Source organism: Oryza glaberrima, chromosome 10 (assembly GCF_000147395.1).
Source record: "Oryza glaberrima chromosome 10, OglaRS2, whole genome shotgun sequence".
NCBI lineage: Eukaryota > Viridiplantae > Streptophyta > Magnoliopsida > Poales > Poaceae > Oryza > Oryza glaberrima.
Window position 1 is genome coordinate 11,692,195 of NC_068335.1, and position 10,209 is coordinate 11,702,403.

The 10,209-nt window shown below is 44.2% G+C and overlaps 1 protein-coding gene and 1 pseudogene across 1 annotated transcript; both read left to right on the forward strand.

Annotated features, from left to right (window-relative positions):
* The first annotated feature begins 729 nt into the window (after positions 1-729).
* LOC127786016 (transcription factor bHLH96-like) lies at positions 730-2,602 on the forward strand. Its single transcript, XM_052313338.1, has 3 exons — positions 730-1,334; positions 1,516-1,962; positions 2,230-2,602. The coding sequence occupies exons 1-3, from the start codon at positions 903-905 to the stop codon at positions 2,341-2,343; spliced, it is 993 nt and encodes a 330-aa protein (XP_052169298.1). The 5' UTR covers positions 730-902; the 3' UTR covers positions 2,344-2,602.
* A 4,119-nt stretch (positions 2,603-6,721) lies between these two features.
* LOC127786071 (uncharacterized) lies at positions 6,722-9,206 on the forward strand (annotated as a pseudogene).
* Positions 9,207-10,209: the final 1,003 nt, after the last annotated feature.

A 10,209-nucleotide genomic window follows, 5' to 3' on the forward strand; every position in this document is an offset into this window, starting at 1 on the left:
TGAAAACATCATATAAGATCAGTTGGTTGGTTGGTTCCACCGTACCCACATGCGTGTACTGCACCAAAAAGTGATGGCAAAATGTGGTTTAGTTACCAACTTTTTTACTATAACCCGGTGGTGGAATCAGCTGCGTCAATATATAGTTGCTCGAGCTGCCACACCAAAGTATGTGGGATGCTAGTGTTATCTAGTCAGGCTCTACAAAATTTCTACATGCTAGTTCTATCGTTGGTTATCCTTATCTGGAGAAAAACTCACCATTATTTGATCCTAGGTTCCTAACACAAGCATAGCAAATCAAGTTCAACAAGCTAGCAAGCTTACACATCCTCCTAAACCACAAAAATACAACCACTAGACACTAGTCCACAATCATCAATAAACAATTAAGGAGAAAAAGCCACATAAACATTCAAGGCAAGAAGGAATGTTTTCCTCCCACAAACCTCTCTATCAAATCTCTCTACATGCACCCCTCTTGCCCTGCCCAATTGCATAGAAAACCAAAGATTAATTGAACACTACAACCCCCTAATTAGCTACTTGCAAATACTTAATCATTGGGTCTCATTCCCCCAAGCACAAAATCCAGCCACCCCCCATCTTTCTCCTTTGTGGGACCTTCATGTCGTCCTTCATTTATTTTCATTTCAATTTCTTGGCTATAGCTACCCTAACCTTGGCTCTTTGCTTGCTCCAATTTCCACTCTATAAAACCCCTCCCTAGCTTAGCTTAGCTTCCTCCATCTCCATTGGCCACCCACCACCATTGTCTTCTCCTCCCATATTCTTCACCTCGCTCGTCGTCGTCTTCCTCCGCCGCCACCGGCCGGTGCGGGCTGGTGTTCGTTCACACTTACCGGCCAGCCACCGCACGCCATTGCTGGCATTGGAAGGTGATGGCGCTGGAGGCGGTGGTTTACTCCCACGGCGGCCATTTCGGCGGGTACGGCGGCGGGCTGATGGGCGGCGCCCCGGCGGCGCCGTGGGATGTCTTCGCAGCCGCCGCCGCCGGCGGCGGCGGGAGCTGGGACGATCCCGGCCTGTTCGCGGCAGAGGCGTCTCTTGATGTGATCCAGGGCGTGGATGAGTGGGAGGTGGATCAGGATCAGCATGCTTCTTCTTCTTCTAAGGTGGCGGCGCGGCCGCCTGTGAAGGCGGCGGCGGCGGCGGGGAAGAGGAAGAGGCGGCGGGCGAAGGCGGCGAAGAACCGGGAGGAGATCGAGAGCCAGCGGATGACCCACATTGCCGTCGAGCGAAACCGCCGCCGCCAGATGAACGAGTACCTCGCCGTGCTCCGCTCCCTCATGCCACCTTCCTACGCCCAAAGGGTAATCTTTTTATTTGTTTTCATATCAATTCTAAATTTATCGAATTTCAAAATCAATGCACCATCAGAAGATAAATCAGATCAAACCCACATTTCAAAATTTACATCTGTTCAACATCGTTTTACTTTTACACCTTCATGGAAAACGAATTGATAGATTTTGTTTTTTTTTTCTTTTCTAGGGTGACCAAGCATCCATAGTTGGGGGAGCAATCAACTACGTGAGGGAACTAGAGCAGCTGCTCCAAACACTGGAGGCGAGAAGGACCATCAAGGACCACATCGACGGCGGCGCCGGCGAGTCTCCCTCCCCCTTCGCCGGCTTCTTCGCCTTCCCACAGTACTCCACCGCCACCTCCGGCCATGGCGGCGGCGGCGATGCACACAGCAGGATCGTCGTCAAGCCTGCAGAGACGACGACTACGGCCGCCGGTGGCGGCGCCGGCGCGGCGATCGCCGACATCGAGGCGAGCATGGTGGAGGGCCACGCCAGCGTCAAGGTGCAGGCGCGGCGGCGGCCGAGGCAGCTGCTCAAGCTCGTCGCCGGGCTCCACCAGCTAGGGCTCACCACCTTGCATCTCAACGTCACCACCGTCGCCGCCATGGCCATGTACTCCTTCAGCCTCAAGGTCAGTCTCAACCACCAATGGTGTTCGATTTTTCTTTTTCTGATATTTTATATTGATCTGTTTCATGATCCAACCAACCCACCCGACTTCAAATCCTAGCATCTACCTTGTTTATTTGACAAATGTTAAAAGTAATTTAGAGGTGGCAAATTTGTATTTTTTTTTCTTAAGGAAAATGTATTAATATATATTTTATGTGAACAAAATAGATATTTATGATTTATGATGCGAAGAATAATGATTTGTGATTTGGATGTATAACTGTAGGTGGAGGATGGATGTAAGCTTGGGTCTGTGGAGGAGATTGCAACTGCAGTGCATGAGATTCTGGAGAGGATGCAGGAGGAGCAGGCTTTTGCTGATGCCAAAACTAGCTTGTGAATTGTACTGCCTGCAGCTGCCTACTTTCCCAGATGTGCTCCAGCTGGGGATTCTCTTGTATGTAATGGCACTTGGCAGTGCAGGCATCAAATGTTTATTGCGAACTAGTATTAGCTAGCTAGAAAATATAATATTTGAGATATGGTGGTTTTGGCATATATTAAGAAGCAGGGAGAGGTTTAATTAACTATATGTTTGGATCAATTACTTGGTACTGAAAGGAAACTAAAAAATGAGAGAAGTCATGATATACAATGCACTTTACACGTTGTTTGGTTTGAAGATGGAATGAATTTAATTATCTATCATCCTATCATTCCTAAAAACACGTAGTTGATTAAAAAAAAGAAGAGAAAGATTGAGCTATTAACCAAATTCGTAGGATCATCATATAAATGGATTAGCCATGCCTTAAGGCGTAATTTCGGCGTGAGGTTGGGTTTGAGCTTATTACAGCACGGGAAACGTGATGTGTCATTAGCATATGATTAATTAAATACTACTAATTTTACTATAAAATTGAAAAATAAAATTATTTGATTTTCAAGAAACTTCTATATAAAATGCTTTTGCTCGTTTAGAACTTCGGAAAACGAGTTCATGAAAAATGAGAAAGTAGCCTGTCCGATAAGCTGATAAGAACGTACGGTGCCTGATGGCTTGATTCATGATCAACAGCCTGCGTCATTTGATATAACTAAGCTCATTCATCAATAGCTTAATTTAACTCAATTGTTTAATCCTTCACCAGGATCTGTTCCTAATACCTAACCACAACGATGAATTTTCATACTCCCTCCGTCCCTAAATATTTCACGCCGTTAACTATTTAAAATATGTTTGACCGTTCGTCTTATTTAAAAAATTTAAGTAATTTTTAATTATTTTCCATCATTTGATTCATTGTTAAATATACTACTACTACTCAAGTTTTTGAATAATATTCACAAAAGTTTTTAATAAGAGGAACGGTCAAATATGTTTTAAAAAGTCAACGGCGTCGAATATTTAGGGACGGAGCGAGTACAAAATATTTCCTCTGTTGTAAAATATAAGTACTTTTATAGGTTAGCTAGCAAGGAAAAAAAATATTTTCATTAGTTCCCACCATTAGTTAAATTTTGAATTCTTGAATCGTTAAATGCCATTCCCAAGCTTCTGGATGGTTAAGGGGTTGTTCACTTTGATGTCAAAATAAATAAATCTTACCAAGATTGGCAGTATTGCCAAATTTTGGTAAGATAGCTATTTTGGATGCGTTCACTTTGTTGGCAACATACATGCTACCAAATTTTAGTCATTATTGTGCAGTTGCCAAATTTTTGGTATATTTACCAAAGTTTGGTAAGAAACCAAACATATGCACATTTTTGTCAACTTTAAAAAAAAAATGGTATAGTTTGAAATGGCATCAAAGTGAACAACCCTTAAAAATATTTAGATTTGTGTGCATTCTAATTATTATCCAAGAAATGTGTATATTCATGTACAAATTTTAAATTCCAGGAATGAGCGGAGGGAATTTTGGTTTGAATGTTTCATGTACTTATACATATTCAATGGCTTTGGCCATGTTTAATTTCTTTTAGATTTGACTACTTCCCCTCCCACCCCACCCCACCCCACCCCAAATTTCATACGTGGAAAATGCCCTGTTTCCTTTTTTCTTAAGAACAAAAATGCCCCGTTTCCGTGGTAAATTTTAAAACCTACAGAAAGTCCAGATCACAAAGCATGTTACAAGTCTGAATGTGGTGCGCATTCTTGTGCAAAGTAGCCAATCGAGAGTACAGACAAAACACGTGCAATATATGTGGCTTTTGTAAAAAGCAAAAGAAAAGAAAAGTAAAAAAGGAGCACTTGGAATATGTGATGGGAGGAATCAGGGCCGTACACGTAAGCTTTGCTGGTACATGAAGCTAGCATGTTGTGTGTCTCTGACGTGGAAGCAAATCCCCAGAGGTGAGCAGTGCAGCCATGGCCCCCACGTGTCCCAAAAGGCACTGCTAGCTACAGTGCTACACCTAATTCCATCTCGTGAATGGCATTGCACCGAGCAGATTTGATGGCAATGCTAGAGAAATTAAACGGTGTATTCATCTATAATTATATGTAGTATCTACTAATACAACCAGCTACTGACTGCATAAATTTTTATGGCTTATTTCTTAGCTCACTCGTATAATGGTTAGTTCTTCATTATAAATATATGGCCCACTTATCTGTCTCACAGATTTTCTTGGTTCATGTGCTTAAGCTGGCTACAAGCTTATAGCCCGTTTCTCATCTCTCTCATCTCCTCTCTTATCCACCTCAGCATTTGATCTTCTTACAGCCCTCTATTATATTTGCTCTAAGTGCAGTTGTGGGATCATATGTCTAACGTTTCAACATCTGTTTTATTTAAAAAATATATAAAAAAATAAGTCACGCATGAAGTACTATACATATTTTATCATCTAATAACAATAAAAAATATTAATTATAAACAAGTTAAATAAGACGGTGAAACGTTGGACATAGAAACCCACAACTACACTTAAAATGATACGGGGAAATAGAACATCAATATTTCCTCAAATTGTATTATAATTGTGTGCACTCTTATTTTCTACTATTTTACTTGAGTAAATTGCAGTTTGGACCATCTTTTATTATCGAAGTTTTAGTTTGGACTCTCTGTATTTCATCTTTTCACTTTGAACTCACCAGCTGATCAGAGTTGCGCTTAGCCATCGTAGTAGTTTTTTTCTCCTTTTCCTTGCTGCAGCTTTTGTTTTGCTTTTTCTCTCTTCCCCTAGTTTAGTTTAGACCGGTCTGCGGGTGAAGTGAAAAGATGACCGGTCTAATTAAACCAGGGAAGGGAGAAAAAGAGTTTTTTTTTACAAAACGCAATCCAAGAAAAAAAAAAGTTTAGACCGGTCTGGCTGATTGCGTTCTGTAAAAAAACTCTTTTTTTTTAATATATTGGCGTGCAATTTTTTGTGCGTTTCGCGAGAAAACGTTGAACTCACCCTACCTCTATTGAGCTGCATCTAGCCTCTCCTCTAGCACAATTGTTAAGATTAAAAACAATTTACAGCCGGTCACAATGGAAGTGGCAACTCGAAGAGATTTCACAGATCTGTAGCGACCGGAGTTTGATTTTTTTTTCCGGTGCAAAAGTTTTGGTTCCAATGGAAAAGGTCCCATGTTGAACCAGATTATTGTAGAAGATTATCCATACGATTATATATACAAATTAAATATATTAATAAATAAAATTAATGAATGAATAACTTAGAATGAGTGGATCTAAATGTATAAGGAAGTTTCTTTGTAGAAAATATAGTTTTAGAGAGGTAGGGAACGACTAATTCGTGATTAAGTTGCCGGAAATAACCATGCCTAAATTCTCCCACTAAATATAACTTATGGGCTTCATAGGTTGATAATATCGAATAGACCATTATGGGCTGGGCCGTACCCAATCATCATGGACCAGCTCTTTTTCGTTTTCGAGATTCGTTGTCCCTGTAATCAGTCCATCGTGGTGAGATTAGATTCCATGATTGGACAAAAGTGTGTTAATCTGTACGCTTATGAGCTTTTGTGGTACGTTTAAGACCATATTTCAAGCGTTCGATATATTGTGAGTTCATGACCTGTGAGCAGAGTACATTTTACGGATGCGTAATCCTAAGTAAGCACATACGGAGTATATTGTAGGGGAGAAAAAGAAACGGTGGAAAAGCATGGAACTAATAGCGTCTTCGGGAAAATGGTGCCATGTGTCACTTCGTTATAGCTGATACCAATAGAAAAAATGGTTTGATCATTACAAATGGAAAGCGCACTCCAAAAAAAGAGGCTTCTCATGTGGATTTGGGTGTATTACTCATATTCACATCTACTCCCTCTGTTTCAAAAAAAAACAACAAATATAAAACTGGATGTGGTACATTCTATTCAAATTTGTTGTAATAGGATATGTTGCATGGTTTGTTATAGAACGAGGGAGTATCGTTCTGTGCCAACACAGAACAGAACAAAAAAAAAAGAAGAAAAGAAAACTCAAGTAGATGAATTAGCCCCTGCCTGTTGCTTGCAAGCCTAGCTCAATTTGTTTATTTTTTGGTTGATTTTCCATCTCTACAAAAATGTGTATCTTTTTGTCGCACATAGCACCACGCTGCTTGCAAGCAATGTTGTGTAGTGGCTTTGCATTGACGTGTAATGCAGTGCACACTGCCCACAGGTCCATTCACCCAGCTCAGCACAGCATCCTATCACATATATTCAGATATCCTTATCAGATCAGTTCAGAATTTACTCCACTTCAGATGCCTTGCAAGCCAGCCTCTCATCCTCGCGTCACCTGAACTATATATATATGTGGACGTGTATATATAGGCCGGTGATCAAATAGACATTTACTCCGATATATCGCGGTCGATCGTTGTGAAAAATGTCGGCCCTTGTCAGGTCCGTGGCGTCGCTCTACTGCCAGGGGCTCCGGCGAACCGTCCGCCTCGGCGGCGGCGCCACCGCGGGGACACCGGCGGCGCGAGCACCGGCGCTGGATCAACGGAGGCCGTTCTTGTCCAGGGTGGATCGCATGTACGTTACTCTGCTCCACCTGCTGTCTCTGTCGCCGTGTGGTCTCTCTGTCGTCAGGTTGCCGGCCGCTGAGTTTGCCGTCGTGGTGTCATGTGCAGAGAGGCCACCACCGCCGGCGGCGGCGGCGGCGGCGCGGCGGACACGGGAGGATCACCGCGCCGGCATGGCAAAGAAGGAACAGCCCCTCTCTTCACCTGGTACACAGCTAGCCAGCCCGTCGCGCGCTGTAATATTGATCGATCTTGCACGCATTTTGCCACGAATTTTTTTTTCTTCGATTAAACGGCAGAGGAGCACAACGCCACTACACACGGAACACCGCACTCGCACCTTCACGAATACATGTGCATAATATTCCTGGGCATAATATTCGTTATGAAAACTAAACTGGTTATGAAAACTTATTTGCATGTGCATAATATTCGTGGACACCGAGATTTAAACCACCCAATCAGTTGCGCTTTCCAATTTTACCACGAAATTTTATTCCGTCTTGTCCTAATTCTGTTGCCAGGGCAAGATTGGTCGTCGGCTCCGTCCTCACCGCCATGGCGCCGTTCTTGCAGTCCAAGTGGGCGACGCTTCTCCGAATCCAAAGTAAAAAAGCAACACAGACACACATAAAACACACACGAATTGGTTCTTGCGATTAATTCATATCGGACAGGAACACGATCTGAGATTCGTTGGACGGCCGTTAATTGCAGGCGAGGTGGAGATGGTGAAGGACGCGGCGGAGACGACGGCGGAGGTGGTGGAGGAGGTGGCCGCGGCGGTGGAGAAGGCGTCGGCGGAGGTGGCGGAGGCGGAGCAGCTGCCGGAGCACGGGGCGCTGCGGCGGGCAGCGGCGCTGGTGGAGCGCGCGTCCAGGGAGGTCGCCGAGGAGGCTCATCTCGCCCACGACATCATCCACAAGGTTAGTACTAACCATTAATTAATCCTTATCTGATCACAGTTTTGCAGCTTCCATAACAGAGGAGTAAGAAATCTGCTATTTTGCCCAACACTGGATTGCTGAAAACGATGGTACTCCATGGCTTTAAGCAACACTGAAACCCTGACCTTTATGTTGCTTCTACTTTATTCTACCACTGTCTCCGTCCCAAAATACATACTACTACAATGATATAGATAATTTAACATACATTAAGACTTTTTATGAAAAAAAAAGGCTATATTGGCACTTGTTAAATGATGTGGATAGTGGAGTGATATTCGAGAGTATATCATAGGAAGAAATTTAAATGAAAGATGATGCATGAGATAACTAATACTTTAGGCATGTGTTTGGTTGAAGAGATGTCTCGGGATGGGATCATTCTATTTCTAGGGGTTGTTTGGTTTTCAGGGACTTATTCCAAGTCTCTGTCACATCGGATGTTTGCACACTAATTTGGAGTATTAAACATACACTAATTACAAAACCCATTCCATAAGGTTGAACTAATTCGCGAGACGAATCTTTTGAGTCTAATTACGCCATGATTTTGACAATGTGATGCTACAGTAAACTTTTAATAATTATAGATTAATTAGGCTTAAAAAATCGTCTCGCGAATTAGCTCTCATTTATAAAATTAGTTTTTTTTATTAGTCTATGTTTAATACTCTAAATTAGCGTCCAAACTCCGATGTGACATGAGCTAAAAAGTTTTAGCCCTATCTAAACACCCCCTTATGTGTTTGGTTCAGAGATTAGATAAGATACGATGATTCCAAAAGAGAATATTGCTTCAATATTTGGAACTATCTCATCTGCCGAAAGTATTTTTTGGACTACTATAAAGACTACTACAATAAGATAAGTATTTTAGAATAATTTTGAATCATATAAAGACTACTACAATGAAGATAGGCGTCTTCTGGTACCAAAAACAGCGTAGGCTATGGATTCAAATTTCAATTTGAATTTTTCTGGCGGGTAGGCAGATAGCTATGATTTCAATTTTTGAATTTGAACTTGTCGGTAAAATGAGACAAATGGTGGGGGCATGGTTTCCGGAAAAACCGGATTTTTTTTTTTTACTATGCGAGCTTGTGAACAGCATGCTCCTGCTCCCCACCAGAAATTATCAATCGAATTGACTGTTTCTACAGGTTGACGAAATCGAAGAGGACGTGAAGACGATGATCGTCACAAGCATGGCACAAGAGGCACCATTAAGAAGCACTAAATTTTCAGAGAACTCAACTTCAGCTCTGTACAAATGTTCAGATTGTTTGTGCAAAACCTCTTAGGTCTTTAGCCAATATTTCGTCGAATCGGTTAATTCAATTGTTAATATTCCCCTGTTAAGCAGAGCAACAAATGGGAGAAGAATTTATCAAACTTTTTCAGATAATGTTCTACGAAATTACTTCACTTATCTTCTATGAAGCATGTAATGATAATCATTTCCGCTTGAAAAAAAAACCCGAATAATATCTCATTTTCAATCAATCTCCCTCTCGGTCTCGAATTAATCAAACAAATAAAGAATGGGGAAAAAAACGAGAACAGAGTGGCGGTAGAGTACAAGTATCAACAGCAGCGGCGGCGAAGCCGCGGCTATCTAAAATTCTAAATCTAGAACACGACGGCGGCGGCGGCCAACGCACCGGCGACAGCGACGAGGCGGAAGGAGGCGGAGACGGCGCCGGCGGCGCTCTTCCCGGCCGCGGCGGGCGCGAGTGCGGGCGCGGACACGCCGCTGGACGGGGCCGTCGCGGCGCCGGCGTCGGCGGGGCCCGGCGCCGCAGCCGCCGCGTCGGAGGGCGACGAGGCCGGGGACATCGGCGGGGCCGGCGGCGAGGCCGCCGTCACCGGCGACGGCGCCGAGGCGGTGGGGGCCTTGGCCGCCGGGGGAGGCGGCAGGGGCGCCATCTTCGGCGGCGGCGGCAGCGGGGCCATCTTCGGGGCGGCGCTCGGGCTCTGCGCTGTCACCGCCACGGCGGAGAGAATGGCGACGAGCGCGGCGGCGGCGGCGGCGACGGCGAGGCGGGCCATTGATGCGGTGGTCGTGGTGGTCTCTTCGCCGGAGAAGACGAGGCAGAAGTGCTTTGAGATTCGCGCTAGTGGGAGAGATGGACGCTGGATGTGTGGTGGTTGGCGAGGCGGGTAGGAGACGGTATTTATAGGCGGCTGCGGAGAAAACTAGCCGTTAGATCAGATTCCCTTCCGCCAACGTGGGGCACACCACCTGGGGACACGCCACCATGACGCTGACACGCGGGCCCGGCTAGGTGGGACCCACCTGGCAGCGAACGTGTGTGCGTCTCACGGCGGGG